This window comes from Tenrec ecaudatus, chromosome 7 (genome assembly GCF_050624435.1).
Source record: "Tenrec ecaudatus isolate mTenEca1 chromosome 7, mTenEca1.hap1, whole genome shotgun sequence".
Lineage (NCBI taxonomy): Eukaryota > Metazoa > Chordata > Mammalia > Afrosoricida > Tenrecidae > Tenrec > Tenrec ecaudatus.
Genome location: NC_134536.1, coordinates 159,545,420 through 159,563,257, shown reverse-complemented (window position 1 = coordinate 159,563,257; position 17,838 = coordinate 159,545,420). Strand labels below are relative to the sequence as shown.

Below are 17,838 nucleotides of genomic sequence, written 5' to 3'. Positions count from 1 at the left end.
AGAAAAGTCAGAAACCCACAGGGGCGTCACTCCGAGTCAGCAGTGGCTGGCTGGACGGCAGCTTCGTTTGGAAGTTCCAGGGGGGTCTGAGTGGAAGACCCTGCGAGAGAGCAACGGTCCCCAGAGCTGAGATTCCGCGGCCCCTCACGCGGGAGGCCAGTATTCCCTTCTGTGACGTCCAGACTGAAGCCTCGGGCCAGCGACCCGGGCGCGCGCAGCGCCCCCTAGCGGAGCAGGAGCCGAGGAGCGGGCCGGAAGCCGGGCGTCGGCGCGCAGGCCCCGCCCACACGGGGATCCCCGGCGGGAAGAAGGAGGCGGGGCCGGGGCGGGGCCAGCGGCAGCGGGAACCCCAGGCCCGCCCCTCTCCTCACCCCTCCACTTCTCGCCATGGCCCCCGCGCTGCTCCTGGTGCCTGCCGCCCTCGCCTCCTTCATCCTGGCCTTTGGCACCGGCGTGGAGTTCGTGCGCTTCACCTCCCTGCGGCCACTGCTTGGAGGCGTTCCGGCGTCCGGCCCCGGTGAGCCTGCGGGACCGGAGGATGGCTGCGGCCGGGGGTGGAGCCCGAGGCCCGGGCGCGGGGGCGGGGCCTGAGACCCAAACAGACGGCGAGTGCCGCGACGGCGAGCTCCCAGCTACAGGAGAAAGTCGGGCATAAACGGTTTGGGGAGGGAGGGAAGACTGCTGGGGAGAGAGCGCGGAGTATTTTTTAGGAAAGGGCTTTGTGGAGAGGAGGGTCAAGACGGGGGAGAATTTGGACCCCTGAAAGGACAGGGACAGTCCGGAGTGGCTTTTGCAGCCACGCCTTTTCTCACTGCCCAACGTTCCTGGTTCTGTGACGCCCAGTCCTTGGGTCCTGAAGGCGACCTGCGAGAAAAGAGAAGAAAGGTGAATGGAAAAGTGACGTGGGCGCGCCTGCACAGAAAGCCCGAAGGCTCTCGAAGGCATTAAAGATATGGCCTGGGACCCTCAGAGATTAGGGGTTTTGCTGAACTTTTGTCACTTCCTCAACTTCTCCTAGGTGCCCGCCAGGGATGGTTGGCTGCGCTGCAGGACCGCAGCATCCTTGCCCCCTTGGCTTGGGATCTGGGGCTCCTGCTACTATTTGTGGGGCAACACAGTCTCATGGCGACTGAGAAGGTGAAGGCGTGGTCGTCTCGGTTCTTTGGGGTCCTGCAGAGATCACTTTATGTGGCATGTACTGCTCTGGCCTTGCAGGTATGGGGACTGGCTGGCAAAGAGTCTCTGGGAGGGGTACCCTGGGTTAGAGGGGCCTGCTGCTTAAGTTTCTGATAAAGTGTGAGTTTAGGCCTAAAGATAAAGGTATTCATGCCTGCACCCTCAGCCTCAGTTCCTCAACAGCACATATTCTACTTCTTACAAAGGGCGTCCTTGGCATTCTGCAACTTTGTTCATATTGTACTGTGGGTCCTCAGAGCAGACACAGAAAGGATTCCAATATCCTTATCACCCCCACAGGTGGGGGTGAGGAAGAGCTGAGGAGGGGCAGCCTTTGGGTCTGGATCTCTGGGGGTGGAGACCCAGCCCCTCATCTTTCTCCAGCTAGTGATGCGGTATTGGGAACCCGTGCCCAGAGGTCCTGTGCTGTGGGAGGTTCGGGCTGAGCCTTGGGCCACGTGGGTGCCCCTCCTCTGCTTTGTGCTCCACATCATTTCCTGGCTCCTCATCTTCAGCATCCTGCTCATCTTCGACTATGCCGAACTCATGGGCCTCAAACAGGTGAGGCTCCCCAGTCCTCACCTGGGACCTCCAGCTCCTTCCAGGCGCCCCCTTCCAAGGATCCCATTTCTTCCCCTCATCTCCCTTCCTGACGGTCTCCCCTCAGTCCTCCTTCCAAGGCCAGCAGCCCTGGGCTTCTGACTCTAGAGTCATGCACAAACCATGTAGCAGGGTCAAGGGTCCAATCTCAGAGAAGACGTACGTGGGCCTGCGTTCTAGGGGGAGGGTGCCGGGGAGAGGAGGAAAGAGGGGATGCTAAGTTATGAAGAGGGCTTGACTTTACTTCTAAGTTGTCCTCCCCCTCCTAGGTGTACTACCATGTTCTGGGGCTGGGGGAACCCCTCGCTCTGAAGTCCCCTCGGGCTCTGAGGCTCTTCTCCCATCTGCGCCACCCCGTGTGTGTGGAGCTGCTGACCGTGCTGTGGGTGGTGCCGTCCTTGGGCACTGACCGCCTCCTCCTCGCCCTCCTGCTCACTCTCTACCTGGGCTTGGCTCATGGGCTGGACCAGCAGGACCTGCAGTACCTCCAGGTCCAACTGCAAAGAAAACTCCACCTGCTTTCCCGACCTCAGGACACAGAGTCTGAATGAGAACTGACTGCCCACCGCTTACAAGCCCCCTGCATCCTCTCTCCACAGAATTCTGAATCCCTCAGTATCCAAGTGCTAGCTGCTTCAAGCCTAAAGCCCCCCATCTCTGAGCTCCAGGGGCTGCTTCCCGGCCCCCACACTTGAACCTCCACTCCTTGGGGTCAGCCCCAGACCTTAACCTCCTAGTGGTTTCCAAGGTCCACCTCCCACCAGCCAAGGGCCCCACCCTTCTCCCTAAATAAGGACCTATGGAGCTCTTCTGCCCCACCCCCCAGCTATGGCTTGAACCCCCTCCGAGCCTCTGTCCACGGAAGAAACACCCCCCCCCACAGGCCAGGCCCCAGTCTGTTTCTCAGGTATCCCCCCCCTTCTCTGCAGCTAATTTCCCTCCCACGGAGCTGGACCTGAGCCTGCAAGTTTGACTGGAATGGGCCCCTCCAGGGCCCATGCTCTCACTCCACCGCCTGGGGCCCCGCCCTTGGGCGCCTTCCCCCGACCTAGATGAGAGGAGTAACTTGGGCAGCCTAAGGCTTCCCCGAGGTACGAGCACTGTAGGAAAATAAAATCTAGTCTAACTTTTCTACATCTCGCCTGTCGTCTTCAGTGTCTTCGCCTATTGGGGGAAAGAGCGGGAGCCTGGCCGCGTCCAACGACAGTCGGAGCTGCCAACGAGCCCTCGGGCGACTGCAGGGAGGTGGCCACTGCCCGCCGACCCGCCCCAACCTTCCTGGGAGCTGCCCAATCCCCCTTCTTCCATATTCCCGTCCTCCCTCGCCCCCCTCCCCAGCAAGCCAAGCCAGGTTGAAGCTAGAGTGGCGCCGCGATCCTGTTAGGGGGACCAGCTCTGAAAGCTGCTGGCTCGGTGCACCTCTCTCCCGCTCCCCGCAATCCCGTGCACACGGCGGGCGAGGGGCAGGGGCGAGCGGGGAGGCGGCGCTGACCGGCCCGGCAGCAACAAAGACTGGCCCGGGAAGGCTAAGGCGTGGGGAGGAGCAGCAGCGGGAGATGGGAAGGGCGGGCCCGGCTCCGAGCAGCTGCTGCTTCCTCCCAAAAGTCCCTGGAGGGCCCTGAGTCACGGGCCGCCGCCCTGGGTCGGTGAGCTAGTGGGGGCGGGTGGGGTGGGGGTGGGGTTCTGGCCCCCGAAGTTCTTCTCCGGGGCCACAGGAGTGAGATTCTCTAAGGACGGGGCACCGACTGAGGTGGTTGGGATGCAAACCGCCCTGAGAGTTCCCGAGCTGAGACCCACGGGACAGTCTTTGGGCTCGAGGCCCCGCCCCCTGTTCCTCCTCGGGTTCCGCCCCGCGCCCCCTTCCCTCTCCCCATTGTTCTCAGACAAAGCGGTGGTCGCCGCCCCCAGCCGGCCCCCAGGTCCCTGTCTCTCCTCCTCCTCTGCTCCCTCCTTCCCTCCTCCCCTCCCTCCCATCTCCGGATCTCCCGGACTCCCTCTCTCCTCCTCTTCCTCTCTCCCCCTTTCCCGACGCCGGGCTCCACCGCACCCCCTCCCCCGGGCCCCCGCGGTTCGTGAGTTGACTGAAGGGCGTCAGGTTTGGGGAGGGGAGTCCTGCTCGCCTTGCTCCTCGGGACCTTGGGCAGACTCTTTGTGCTGAGATTGTTAGCGCGCGCGCATGGCAGACGGGGTCAGGGTGCCTTGAGTGCAGGGCCACCGGAGTCCCAGACTCCGGGGGACCAACTGGAGCGTGTCCTCCCTCCCTCGGCACCCCTGGGCCCCGGGGCGCAGCCGGTGGAGTGGGAGGGGCGGGACCGCCCCCTTCTGGGAACGTGCTGGCAGCCGGAGCGCCTGGGTTCCGAGTGTCCCCCGGGAGGGTTTTCGCCTTGACCCGCCCTGGGGGCGGGAGCAGGGCGGGGAGTGGGGGGGCTGGGGGCGGAGGGGCGTGGCCGAGCTGCACTGGTGGGGAGCCCGGAGCCTGGGGCCCCGCTGGAGCCTGCGCCTGCCAGCCAGGCTTCTGCCGCGCCACTCCCTTCCCCTGCACCCCTTTACTTCCCCTTCTCCCCTCGCCCTCTTCCCTCTCCCACCCCTCTTCACCTCCCCGACACCCCCCACCCCCCGCGAGGCCCCATCGCCCGGTCCCCAGCACTGACCACCCTTCCTGCGCACTCTCATCTCCCTTGGGGTAGCGGTGAGGCAGCCTCCCTCCAGCCCTGGCCACCCCTCACCCCAGCTTCTCTTTCCTCCCACCCCGTTCCTCTGTCATCCTTGGGACAGTATCTAAGACTTCTTAACCTTGGGCTTCCAAATCGGACGTCTTCCTCTTTGCCCTGAATCTGGCCTCTTCCTCTCGCCCAGCTGACACGGCCTCCCCCTCTCCCCCCCCCACTCCTCCCTTCCCGCCCCTCGCCCCCGGGTACATATCTCTTCCTTTTATTTTTCCAGCTTTTCCCGTCCTCTGCCCCCTCCCCCTTTCCCTGTGCCCTCACCTCCACTCCTCTCTCATCTCCCACCTCCCCTCTCCACTTCCTCTCCCCTGAGCCTCGCTCACCAGTCTCTCCTTCCTGTCTTCTGTCCCCAGTGCTCCACAGCCTCACCCCCAGGCAAGCATGGCCACCATCCCAGACTGGAAGCTCCAGCTGCTAGCCCGGCGCCGGCAGGAGGAGGCAGCGGTGCGGGGCCGGGAGAAGGCCGAGCGGGAGCGCCTGTCCCAGATGCCAGCCTGGAAGCGGGGGCTCCTGGAGCGCCGCAAGGCCAAACACGGGCTGTCTCCTGGGGAGCAGGGCCCTGTGCCAGGGACTGTGGAGACTGGGCCTCCAGACCCGGACGAGTCAGCTGTCCTCCTGGAGGCCATCGGGCCAGTGCGCCAGAATCGATTCATCCGGCTGGAGCGGCAGCAGCAGCAGCTGAGGAACGAAGAGCTGCTTGCTGAGAGAAGGCCTGGGCCACTGGAGGCTCGGGAAGGCAGATCCAGCCCCCGGGAGACTCCGGATCAGAGCCCCAAGGGACCAGAGTCCAGGGATGAGAGACTCAGTCCTCTGGAGGCCACAGAGAAGAGGCTGGGGACAGGGGGAGCCTGGGAGGCGAGCCCCAGGCCTTTAGAGCCCCGAGACTGGAGGCCAGGCCCTGAAGAGGCTGGAGGCCAGAGCGGCAGACCTGCAGAGGCATGGAAATGGAGGCTCAGCCCTGGAGAGGCTCCAGAACATGGTCTCAGGCGGACAGAGGTGGTGGAAAGTAAACTGAGCCCCAGGGAGTCTGGCAACCAGAAGCGGGGCCTGACGGAGACCTGTAAAGGGAGGCTCGACTGCGGAGAGGCCCTGGAGCAGAGTTCACAGTGGAGGCCAAGCTCAGGAGAGGACAGCAAACACGTCCCAGAGGAACCTGGGACAAATGAAGACAGGCCTATCCCCAGGCCGGCCCCCGAAGACACTGCAGGTCTGCCAGAGACCCCAGCGAGAGAGGCTCCAGAAAGTGGCCCTGGACAGGTGGAGGCAGCAGAGCCCCAGGGGGCTGGCCTGGTGCAGGATGGCGATCTGGCCTTGAAGCCAACAGTAGGGTGGAAATGGACCCTGAACTCGGGAAAGGTTCGAGAGTGGACCCCCAGGGACACAGAGACTCAAACTCAGAAATCAGAACCTTCTGAGTTGGCTGAAAAGCGGCTGGGGGCTCCTGAGGTAGAGCCTGGAGGAGAGCCTCAGGAAGAGGAGACAGGGGCTCAGAGCAGGCCTCTGAGCAGCAACCTGCAGAACCACTGCTCTGTGCCCTCCCCCCTGCCCCCAGAGGACGCTGGGACCGGAGGCCCTGGGCTGCAGGAAGAGGAAGCAGTGGAGCCCAGGCCCTCACCATCAGTCCCTCTGTCTCCCCCACCCCCTGCCCCACCTGTCCCCCAGGCCTCTGGGGATCCCCTCATGAACCGTCTGTTCTATGGGGTGAAATCAGGGGTGGGGGGGCCCCGCCGCAGCGGACACACCTTCACGGTCAACCCCCGGAGGTCCGTGCCCCCTGCAGCCCCGGCCACTCCGCCAGGCCCTGCTACGGCTGACGCAGCTCCCGGGGCTGGGAAGAAGCGGTACCCGACTGCCGAAGAGATCTTGGTTCTGGGGGGCTACCTCCGCCTCAGCCGCAGCTGCCTTGTCAAGGGGTCCCCAGAAAGACACCACAAACAGGTAGGGGATCAGCCAAGCCGGACTTCTTAGGAGCCTGCTCGCCGGTTCTCTCTAGATGTCGGTCTTTCTTCTATTTTTATACCCCTATATGGTCCGCTTCTATTATTCTTTCTTGCTAATTCCAGCCCCCACCCTTCCTCTGGCTGCACCCACACCCAGTCTTCCCCTGCCCTCCCTTTCCATTCATTTCGGCTGTCTCTGGGTGCGTCTCCCAGGGCGTGCCGGGCTGCGGTTCCTCCCATCCCCTTGAGGCTCTGAGTTCTTCGCCCCTTAGTTTCCTCTGCTTTCCTCAGAATCGGGGACCTTTCTAGTCCACCTGGTGGGTGCCAAGAGCTGAGGCTGACAACCCTGGATCTATTATTTGCAGAGGTACCAGACTTTCCTAGGGGACAGAAGATCAGGGGAGGCCAAGGGAGTGGGTTATGAATTCTAGGGAGAAATGACAGTCAGGGAGGCTCGGGTGGAAAGTTCTTCTCGCCCCAAGGAAGAGGGAGAATGGAGCTGAGGGGACACATCCAAGAGGGGAAGAATGGGACAGGGAGGGCCAGACTCAGAAGGCATTTGAACCCCAAATCTGCCCCCTGGGAGAGGCACACAGAGGCCTTTTGAAGGGGGTGACCTCAGGGTCACCCCCCTGCCAAGCTGGGTCACCACATTAGACAGTACTCTCTTCTCTCTTGGGACAAGAAAAGCCTACTCCTCTTCCAAACTCCCCTCACCCCACACACCCCGTCCTTCCTCTCTTGGCTTCCCCTCCCCTGCAAGCTGGCTCAGAGTTGGTTTTCCCCTTTCTCCCTGCCACCCTAGCCTCCCCTTGAGGTAGAAAAAGAGAAGGGAGTTTGGAGATGCCAGGATAAAAGCCAGCAGGGCTGGGGTTGACTGGGGGAGTCCTGGACAGGGCTAGAGGCTGAGGCCAGCAGAGGAATAAGGAGTTATGGGAAAGTAGGAGTGGCCAGGCTGACTTCTCCCCCTGGCCCTGGCCCTGGCCCAACTTCTTCCAGACACACCAGCCAGTCCCCAGCTTGCAAGTCTCTCGGGGAAGAGAGGTCCCCTGCTCAGACATGTCAGGCTCCGATGTCTGCAGCTGACCTCCCCAGCAGGAAGGGGAAGTGGTAGAACCCAGCGCCACCAAGCAGCCCTCTGCGGCCCACCCACCCACACAAGCCATTCTGACCCTCAGAATGCTGGGAGCCCCTTGGGGAGTCACCCACCCCAGAGACTGGGAAGCCCCGCCTGGCCTCCAGTCCTCATAATTGTCCAACATACAGCATCCTAGGAAATACAGTGCATGTCTGCATGGTCTCCGGAACATCACATGGACCAACGATCTGGGCCAAGCTTGGTCACCTGGTCACAGACTCATCTCCCCCTCCCAGTTGGGCTCTCAGCCTTGGTGCATGCTCTCTGACTGCTACAACCTTACCCCTTAGGGCTGGGGACATGCCAAGTGGGTGACCAGGAGACTCCCCCAGGGGGAGGTGCTCCGAAACATCACCTCCTCCCCAGGTCTGCCCTCGTGTACTGTCCAGAGGAAGAGACAGGAGGCGTTGGGCCTCAAAGCATGGAATCTATTCCATGTTCCATGGGAGCCAGGAACCTGGTGTGCAGCAGGACCAGGGATGTTGACCAGGAGTGGGGGGGGGGCACCGGAAGTAGATCGGCCAAACAGGAAGCCTGGGGTGGGGCCGGAAGGCTGGTGGGGAAGGCTGGGCCTGGGGCCTGCCAGAACTGAGCTCAGGATGTGGTGAGAGAAGGAGGAAGCAGCTGCCTGGGGGTGGGGGGTAGAGGGGGGTAGTTGGAAGCACACAGTTTCCTAGACTGAGACACCTCACCCTTTCACCCTCTCTCAGACCTCTCCTCTCAGCTTCCTGCTCATCAGGACTAGTGGGCTCTGGCCCAGTGCCACCCCAGTCCACTGCCTCAGGGGTACGAAGGCATCCCACCCTCCCTCCTGCCTTCCCTAAATAACTCATGCTGCAGACTAATTCCATCAAACTGATCCCTGCCACTCCAGATAGCTCTGCCTGAGAGGCCAGCCCTTCCCATCCCCAGCCCCCTTGTGTCCTTATATAGCTGATGGGAACAGAGCAAGTGAGTCATTCTCTGCCCACTCCCCCCACTCCCAGGCAAGCGGTGCATTCCTGAGAAGCCCAGTCAGAAGTTGGGTGGTGGTGGTGGTGGGGGGGTGATGAAGGAAGGGGAGGGAGAGACAGTCATAGACTGAGAGCAAGTGAAAGGCCTCTTTCTTCCTCAGTGGGTAACAAAGGATGGAGATTGTTATCTCCAAGCCAAGCTCCTTGTCCTTCTGACTCATGGCAGCTGAAGGGTGGCAGAGTTGGGCTGCCCCATGGGGTTGTCTGGGCACAGAAAGTCAGCCCTTTCTTCCAGGATGTCCCTGGGTGGGTTCAGACCGCCAACCTTCAGGACACATCAGCCTGTCCCACCCCCGGGGATTAGCGGACAAGCGGGTATGGAAAGAAAACAGAATCGGGGTCCCAAACGTGTGGGCAAGCCGGACAGTAACAGAAGCAAACCAAACGCCCTGTCGCTGCCCACTCCACAACCCTATCGGAAGACCTGGCCCGGCGAGTTTCTGAGAGTGGAACTCTTTACGGAAGTAGAAAGCCCAATCTGTCCCTCTGAGAGGCTGGTGGTTTCAAACTGTTGACCCCACCAGGGCTCTTAGTAAGAGAACTGCAAGGGGTCTTTTTCAAGAAACTGGGATTTAGGGGGCCGGGTGGTTGTCCCTTGATTCACCCAGCAATTTGACCAAATTGGACTGGGGGTGGACTATACAAACATGGTCTCCCCAACCTTGGACCTCCTCAAGGGTCCCACTCGACCCTTATCATCCTGTCGTAGCAACACCCAAGCTTCTTATCAATTCATTCTGCCAACAGTGATTGAGCACCTACTGTGTGCAGAGTACTTTTTCACATGTGGGAGCCCTGTCTTCCGTCTTCCACAAAACAAGAATGCCGGCCAGGCCTCTGGTGGCTGGGGGAATTCTTTAGAAGGAAGTGATTAGGAAAGAAACCGCCTACAGGGCCTGTGTGGTGGGATGGGGGGTAGAGGGGGCAGCAGTGGGGGAGGGAAATAAGTCAACTAACTTTGTAACGGACCTACTACCAGAGAGGGATCCATGGGGGTATGGGGGCAGTATACTTCAGGCACCAGGAGGAGGCAGTGCAAAGGCCCTGTGGGAGGGGTGCGCCCTGCGTTTGGAAGAGGGAGGAGCCAGTGGCACGTTGGTCCGCACCCAAGGCATGGGGCAGGTGCCTTTTTCTCTGAGCTGGGAAAACTGGGAAGGGTTTGAAGTCAGAGTGACCTGTCTCTGAGCTCCAGCTGGATCTGGGGACCCAGATGGCCCTTCCACACAGCCCAGCACAAAGCACCTGTCCAGCCACCCTCTGGGTATCATTCTTCTCACAACTGGAGCCCTAGTGGGGACTCGGAGTGCAGGGCTCTGCCCCTTTCTTCCCAAAAGGAGTCCAGGGAAGGCCAGAATGGATCATCCAAGTAGTTCAAGTGGAATGTTTGCATTCCTTTCCCTAATCCCTTGGCTACCAGAGTTAATCCCCCATCCCCACCCATCATCACCCTGAGCTTCTTAGGAGGGCCAGGGGAAGGAGAGTCAGCCTGAGCAGCTGGTCCTCAGCCTGTCCTGAGGGGTGGTTTCTACAGAGGACTCTGTCACTGCCTGTGTGGATAGTCAACTCACCACCTGCACCTCTCAGGGTCTTAGGGCTCATCTGCTTCCCTGCTGTCTGGCATCACGGGGTACCTCTGGGACTTGCAGTTGTCTCCTGTCCCTCTCAGCCCGTTCTTTGCTCCAAGCCCACATTGGAGAGGAATGGGGGGCGGGTGTCCAAGGTTCTGGGATTCCCAGGGGCTGGGAAAGCAGTGTGTTGGTCTCCTTTTTCCTGGGATGCGCTGCCACCACCCAGCCCCCCCATGCCTCTGCCCCGCTTCCCTCCCTGCAATCACACATCTAACCTCTTTCCTCCCCTTGTAAGCATTTCTGGGATCACCCTGGGCGCCCACAGACTTTGTTGTGATCGCAGTATCTATTTCTGCTTATTTTACTTTCTTTTTCCGCCTCCGCCGCTGCCCACACTCTGAAGTGCAGGGACCCTGGTGCCAGATCACTCCTCAGCACTCACACTGCCACTGCATCCCTGCCAGAGCACAGGCCAGAGTCTGATGGTTTTGAAAGGTTATGATTGAAGCAAAAGGGAAAGTGGGGAGTGGCCGGGGAGGTAGGGGAGACTCAGCCTGGCACCCTCTTCCCAGACTCACTCTCTCCAATTCCCATTGCGATTGCTCATCATTTGACTTCAGGGACTGACCAGTCTCCTCTCTCTCACACTCAGCTCAAGATCTCCTTCAGCGAGACAGCCCTGGAGACGATGTACCAGTACCCCTCTGAGAGTTCGGTGCTGGAGGAACTGGGCCCAGAGCCCGAGACCCCCAGTGCCCCTGGGCCCCCAGAAGCTCAGCCAGACGATGAGGATGAAGAGGAGGAACTGCTGCTCCTGCAGCGGGAGCTCCAGGGCGGGCTTCGGACCAAGGCCCTGATAGTGGGTGAGTAGGGCTCTGCCAATCCAAGGGTTCCCCCTGGTGTCAGGGTGATGAACTGCAGTCCAGGAGAGAAGAACCCCCACACCTTCTACCCCGGCCCAAAGCTGCTTCCAACACATGAAAAACCAAACTGGTGGAGGAGTTCCTTCTGACTCAGAGTGACCCTATAGGACAGGATAGAACTGCCCCTGTGGATTTCAGAGGCTGTACCTCTTTAGTGACTAGAGACCATCACTTTGCCCTATGGAGGGTCTCTGTGTCAGAAAAGGTGGCCTGTGGGGAAGTGGATTATGCACTGGGCTGCTAGCCCCCAAAGTTAGTAGTTTGAACCCACGAGCCATTCTTCAGAAGAAAGATGAGGCTTTTTGTGCTTGTAAAGATTAGCAGCATCGAAACCCATCGGCAAAGTTCAGGAGAGCTGGGAAGGGTTTCATGTTGCTCCTGGAAGGGGCTCCTTAGGAGTACTAGTTCAACCGCTTCTTTTATAGGGGAAACTGAGGCCCTGGGAAGCAAAGTACACATCAGGCCTCCAGATTCCACGATTCTTTGTTCGGGGGGGGGCATGGTGCGTGTGGGGGGCAGCCTCTTGTGCAGTTCAAAACACCAGGTCAGCCAAGCCTCAGCTTGAACTCCAGCTTCAATCTTCATCTGAGGTGCAGCCTCAGAGAAACAAGTTTGACCTCCCTAGCCTGTCCTTTGCATCTCAGGAATGGAGTTAACGATCGCTACCTCTAGGAAATGTCGTGGGCTCAGTACTTTTTATGAGCCACCGGAACTGAGGCTGGATACAAAGTTCCTGAGCCTCTCCTCATTCGGGAGTCCCTGGGGGCAGAGCGAGTTGGGACCAGGACTGTTCGCCTGCTGGCCGAGCAGTTGGAGATCCCCGGCTGGCTACTCCATGGAGAAAGGTGGGGCTGTCTGTCCCCATAAAGCCTTGGACGGACGCCCACAGGGCAGGTCCACTCTGCTCCATGAGGGCATGGGTAGGTGGTTAAGGGACCCAGTCGCCTCGATGGCAGTGTGTTTGGAGTTGCTTGGTGGTGGTGTGAAATCGGAGTGATTAAGTACCTGAAGAGCCCCGACGGCCCATTGCAGTGCCCAGCTGCTCAGAGGATGGCTGGTCAAACCCATCCAGTGGTTCCTTGGGAGGAAGATTTGGTGGGGCATCTGCTCCCCTGAAGATCACAGCCATGAAAGCCCTCAGAGGCAGTGTCCATATGTCCTGTGGGGTCAGTATGAGCTGAAAATGACTCTCCCTAAAGCAGCATAAGAATGCCTGGATTGGGCATGGTTACTGTCACTAGTAGGCAAAAGCCTTTGGGGTTGATGCTGCAGGATACCCTCCTACATGCCAACTGCCCTTTCGGGGAGCGCTGGTGGAATAGTGGTTAGTACACATTGGGCTGCTCAATGCAAGGTCAGCTGTTCGAAACCAGCAGCCAAAAGACGGCTTTCTACTCCCATGTAGAGTTGAAAGTGTGGGAAACTGACAGAGGCAGGGCTACCTTGTCGGGTTGCTGTGGGTCATGCGTTGGCAACAACTCGATGCCAGTGAGCTGGGTTTAACTGCCCCTTTCAGTCTGAGGCAGGGAGGATGGGAGGGAAGGGCCCTCACTCATTCGTTATCTTTCTTGCCTCCTCTTGCACAGATGAGTCCTGCCGGCGGTGACTCCTCCCCCTCCTTCCCAGAACTGAAGATCCGGGAGCCTAGTCGATCCTGAGCAGACAGTCCCTGCAGGGGAGCGTGGCCAGGAAGGCACAGCCCCACCCCCCACCCCCCCAAGCTTGCTTTTCTCATCCTGTTTCTGAGAGCAGAGCCAGTTGCCCACCCCTAGCCCGATCCCAAGGTCCCTGATGCGTCGATCGTGCTGGTGCCTCTAGGTGATCCAAGAGTGAGTCCCAGGCTCCGGGGAGATGCACAGAGCCCACTGAGGGCGCGCGTGCGTGTTGAGCACCCCATCTCCACCAGCAGGGGACAACGTGGCCTCCAGGGCCTTGGCCTTCCTTAGCTCCCCACCACCCCCAGGGTACTCTCAGGATTTAAGCACTGTCTCTCCCTGGAAGGCCTGGCCTGCACCCCGACCCCTAGGCCAACACCCTTGTGTTTACAGCCCCTGCCTTCTCTCCAGACCACAGCCTGGTTTACAAACCGGGCAGCCCCCAGCCCCACGCTGCCAAAACCCAGGTTTACAAGCCACGCCCTCTTGCCACGTGAATCCCCTCCCTTCCACTAGCCTGTGTCTGCCTCGGTGGGAGTGGCTCGGGCGTGGCCACTCCCACTTGGGCTCAGTATTACTGTGCCTCAGTCCCCCCCCCCCCACCAGAGGGAAGGTTGGGGATATCTTGACCCTGTACTTCCACACAGTTATTTAATTTCCGTTCTTCCTCGGGGTTCACAATTGAACTGAATGAAAGGAAAGTGGGGTGACGAAGAAGGCAGCTTGCCTTCTCCTTACTTAATTCATTGTGGTTTTGTTTTGTAATTTTCCAAATTAAATGGAGCTCTCTCCGACTCTTGGCTGCTGCTTTTCCTTGGGGTGGGGGAGCCTATGTGGAGGGAAGGCGCTGGGTTCCTCGCGCACCACTTCTCCATCATCCTGTTGGCCCGCGCGAATCCTCTCTGGAATGAAGGCTTGAACCAGGGAACCAAGGTCAAAGCGGCCATCCACAACACACCTGAAAGCCAGAACACTAAAGGTGGTAAACTGAGGACCTGGATGAGAAGGTAATGCAGTTCAATCCTCAATGCTTAGAGCTACAGGTCTGGAAAGCTGACGTGGGTGAAGAGTCTCACGGTTTTGAGAAATAAATCTTTTTTTTTTTTTTTGAGAAATAAATCTTAACACACATTCTTTTTTTTTTTTTAGTACTTGATGAGATTTATTTTGTGAAACAATGCAAGCGGTGATAAGTCCCCAGACACACATTCTTATGACTAAACAACCCTCCAATTACTCCCCCCTCTCCCTCCCATAAAGGAGCTATCATGTAAGAGGAATCATTGCTGCATCTCACTGTTCCCTGTGCCTGGAGGTTGTCTGTAGACAGAGCAATCAGATTCTATAGCCAAACCCACCGTAAAATATAACAGACTCTGTCCTGACGTCTTCTGATTAGGATCACAGACTGTTGCCCCTGGGGAGGGCTCAGGGGCTCCCAAGGCCAACTAGCACTAGGGCAAGATGATGACTTACCTCCTTCTGGATTCTTTATGCTACCGGGTTATGATAATATCCATCAACTCTGTAATACGTTTACTGAACACGCCTGCCTTTTGAAAGCTCTGTCAGCCCCACTACATATACAAACCCCACTGGAAAATGCAGTCTCTCTCTTGGTCCTGCTGTCTGATTTCCTACAATCACAAAGCTGCTCCTAAGGACCCATTGGACTGGGGCGACCCCCTCACCCCACAACTAAATTAAAGGGTTCCAATATGCCTGTTACAAGGCACGCTGGAGATATATATATAATCTCCTTCCGGGGTTAAGATCCATGGAGCGAGAGCCCATGGCTTTAGAAGCCATGTACAGTTGATGGTACGAGTTTTGAGTTGATAGTATGGTTTTGTCCTTTCACTCATCCTCTGCCATAAACGGGGGACGGGGGACATCGGCTCTGTCATACCTGCTTCTTTTTTGTTTTCAGTTGCTGTCGAGCTCATTCTGAGTCACTGTGGTCCACATGTGTCAATAGAATTGGGGACCACTGTTTTTCGGGTTGTTTTTTTTTTAAAAAACAGGTTTTTTAAAAACAGTTTTATCCACACCTCATACAACTCAGTAATTCCATCTTATCAAGAAGAGTTGGACAAGGGAACCGATTACAAGGATCTACATGTGACCTCCTCCCTGTGGGACGGACAACAGAAAAGGGGGTGAAGGGAGATGCCGGACAGGGCAAGATATGATAAAATAATAATTTATAAATTATCAAGGGCTCATGAACGAGGGGGGAGCGGGGAGGGAGGGGAAAAAAGAGGACTTGATGCAAAGGGCTTAAGTGGAGAGCAAATGCTTTGAAAATGATGAGGGCAAAGATTGTATAGATGTGCTTTACACAATTGGTGTATGTATGGATTGTGATAAGAGTTGTATGAGTCCCTAATAAAATGTTTAAATAAATAGATAAATAAATAAATAAAAGAAGAGTTGGACAATTGTCACCATATTCAATTCTAGAACATTTTCTTCTTCCTTGTACTCACTGTTATCCCTATATTTCCCCCTAATTGTAGCAAAAGCAAACACAACAACACATTCTCCAATTCCACAACTTCTACATGTAGAGTCCAGTGCCATCGATTCCACTCTTCATGTTGTGCAACCACCACTGACTTCCTTTCCTAAATGATTCCACCACCATTGGTATAAACTCAATGCCACCTAAGCAACAACTCTCCCCCCTTCGCCCGTGGTAACCATTGGTCAAGTGTGGTTTCTTTTTTCTGTTTTAGTCGTTTTCTTGATATAGTATTCAAATATACATTTCCATGGTTAAATTACTTTTTTTGGGGGGGATAATTTTATTGGGGGCTCTTACAGCTTTTATAACAATCCATACATCACTTGTATCACTCACATTTGTGCATATGTTGCCATCATCATTTTCTTTTTTTTTTAAATCATTTTACTAGGGGTTCTTAAAACTCTCATCCCAATCCATACATACATCCATTGTGTCAAGCACATTTATACATTAGTTGCCATCATCATTCTCAAAACATTTGCTTTCTACTTGAGCCCTTGGTATCAGCTCCTCATTTTTCCCCCTTCCTCCCCGCTATCCCTCCCTCATGACCCCTTGATAATTTATAAATTATTATTATTTTGTCATATCTTACAGACTCCCTTCACCCATTTTTCTGTTGTCCACTCCCCAGGGAGGAGGTTATATGTAGATCCTTATAATCAGTCCTTTCTACCCCACCCTCTCTCCACCCTCCCGGTATCACTTCTCTCAGCAATGGTCCTGAAGGGATCATCTGTTCTAGATTCCTGTGTTTCCAGTTCCTATCTGTACCAGTGTACATCCCTTGGTCTAGCTGGATTTGTAAGGTAGAATTGGGATTATGAAAGTGGAGTTGGGTGGGGACAGGGGAGAGCATTTAGGAACTAGAGGAAAGTTGTGTGTTTCATCGTTGCTACACTGCACCCTGACTGGCTGGCCTCCTCTCTGCTACCCTTCCATAAGGGGATGTCCAGTTGGCTACAGATGGGTCTTGGGTTCTCAATCTGCACTCCCCCTCATTCACAATGATTTGATTTTTTGTTCTCTGATGCCTTATACCCGATCCCTTCGACACCTCATGATCGCACAGGCTGGTGCACTTCTTCCATGTGGGCTTTGTTGCTTCTGAGCTAGATGGCCGCTTGTTTACCTTCAAGCCTTTAAGACCCCAGATGCTATCGTTAAATAACTTTTTTAATGCTTTGCAAAAAATAAATAGGTAAAAAAATAAACGAATAATAAATAAATGAAATAATTGAATAAATAAATGAATGAATAATAAATAAATAAATATACATAATCACAGTCCTTATAGAGCTCTCTCCCCCTAAGACAATAAGTGTTTTCAATGGCTGATATTTTGGTTTTGGTAGGAGTGGGACGGTGATTGCCCAGCCTCCGCTTCTGAAGTGCCTCTGGGTGGACTTGAACCATCAACCTTTCCGTTTGTAGTAAAGTCAACTAACCATGTGTACTAGCCAGGAAACATTTTACTTATCCAGCTAGTCCTTAGCTCTCCAAGCTAGTACAGGCATGATGGAGTAGTCATAGTCATACATAGGATGCTTCTTCCAGGCTAGCCAGGGCAGACTCCCTTTTTGTAAAAATAGAATGCACTAGACAGATAAATCTTTAAAAAATCATTTTATTGGGAGCTCTTACAGCTCTTGTTACAATCCATACATACACACATTGTGTCCAGCACGTTTGTGCATATGTTGCCATCATCATTTTCAAAACATTTTCTCTCTCCTCCAGACCTTGGAAGACAGATGGATCTTAAGCACATGCCAAAGATCTGTAACCACCAAGGTGTCCAAAGAGTGAGCCAGTTCCAAGAGGGTGTGGGTACAGAAGGAAACATAATTATTACATCAATAATTAATTCGGTCGGTCAAGATCTTCATCAGGTGTGATGCAGTCAGGCTGTGACAAAAAAAAAAAAAAAAAAAAAGAAGAAGAGGAAGAAGCTAATATGCCAGGGAGCTCTCAGCCCATCTCAGATACAGAAAACAATGCATCCAAGAAGTCAATAATATAGACCCACCTGAGCCTGTTAACGGAATAGCAATGCTTCGTTTCCCAACAGTAGTATCCAGGAAATCCACTTAACCGTGCGGGTATGAAGCCGAATCAAGCAGAGGTCAGGCAGCCGAGCTTCAGGCAACAAGTTAGCTTTTAAATAAGCAGCCATTAGAGAATTTCTCAAACTGTCAGCAAAAGTTCGGAACTGTTTGCCCATTCCTTAATTTGGGAACTTTCTCCCCTCCCCTCCTCTAACAAGTTTCTGAGCATCAAGGAAAAAAGACACCTTTGTTCCCCACCCCACCCCTCCCAATTCCCCGCTCCCCCATTCCCAGCCCCCTGCCTGAATATCTACCTTGTATTCATCCTTGCTGCAGGTACCAGGCCTAGCAAGCGTCACTCCTAATGATCATGGGCTAGTCTTTCCCAAGCATGGACCTGGGTCTCCGATGTGGACTAGAACTTGAGCTCTCCCCTTTCCTTGCTATCTTTTTGGTCCCCTATTGCTAAGTGCCGTTGGGTGGGTTCTGTCTGACTCACGGTGTCCCTGTGTGCAACAGAG

The 17,838-nt window shown here is 56.0% G+C and overlaps 2 protein-coding genes across 3 annotated transcripts; both read left to right on the top strand.

Moving 5' to 3' along the window:
• Positions 1-345: 345 nt before the first annotated feature.
• NRM (nurim) lies at positions 346-2,910 on the top strand. Its single transcript, XM_075555319.1, has 4 exons — positions 346-517; positions 1,019-1,215; positions 1,561-1,737; positions 2,046-2,910. Exons 1-4 carry the CDS (start codon positions 388-390, stop codon positions 2,325-2,327), a joined length of 786 nt encoding a protein of 261 aa, XP_075411434.1. The 5' UTR covers positions 346-387; the 3' UTR covers positions 2,328-2,910.
• Positions 2,911-4,255: 1,345 nt separating this feature from the next.
• PPP1R18 (protein phosphatase 1 regulatory subunit 18) lies at positions 4,256-13,533 on the top strand. Of its 2 annotated transcripts, XM_075555318.1 has the most exons (4): positions 4,256-4,465; positions 4,856-6,440; positions 10,814-11,024; positions 12,671-13,533. In XM_075555318.1, exons 2-4 carry the CDS (start codon positions 4,884-4,886, stop codon positions 12,688-12,690), a joined length of 1,788 nt encoding a protein of 595 aa, XP_075411433.1. In that variant the 5' UTR covers positions 4,256-4,465; positions 4,856-4,883; the 3' UTR covers positions 12,691-13,533. The 2 variants fall into 2 exon arrangements, with proteins under 2 accessions (XP_075411433.1, XP_075411432.1); XM_075555317.1 differs by having other exon boundaries at positions 4,256-6,440.
• Positions 13,534-17,838: the final 4,305 nt, after the last annotated feature.

Coding starts and splice junctions, on each gene's coding strand:
- NRM (XM_075555319.1), top strand. CDS start 388: ATGGCCCCCGCGCTGCTCCTGGTGCCTGCCGCCCTCGCCTCCTTCATC. Junction 518..1,018: donor CGTTCCGGCGTCCGGCCCCG/GTGAGCCTGCGG, acceptor AACTTCTCCTAG/GTGCCCGCCAGGGATGGTTG. Junction 1,216..1,560: donor GTACTGCTCTGGCCTTGCAG/GTATGGGGACTG, acceptor ATCTTTCTCCAG/CTAGTGATGCGGTATTGGGA.
- PPP1R18 (XM_075555318.1), top strand. CDS start 4,884: ATGGCCACCATCCCAGACTGGAAGCTCCAGCTGCTAGCCCGGCGCCGG. Junction 6,441..10,813: donor CAGAAAGACACCACAAACAG/GTAGGGGATCAG, acceptor TCTCACACTCAG/CTCAAGATCTCCTTCAGCGA. Junction 11,025..12,670: donor GACCAAGGCCCTGATAGTGG/GTGAGTAGGGCT, acceptor CCTCTTGCACAG/ATGAGTCCTGCCGGCGGTGA.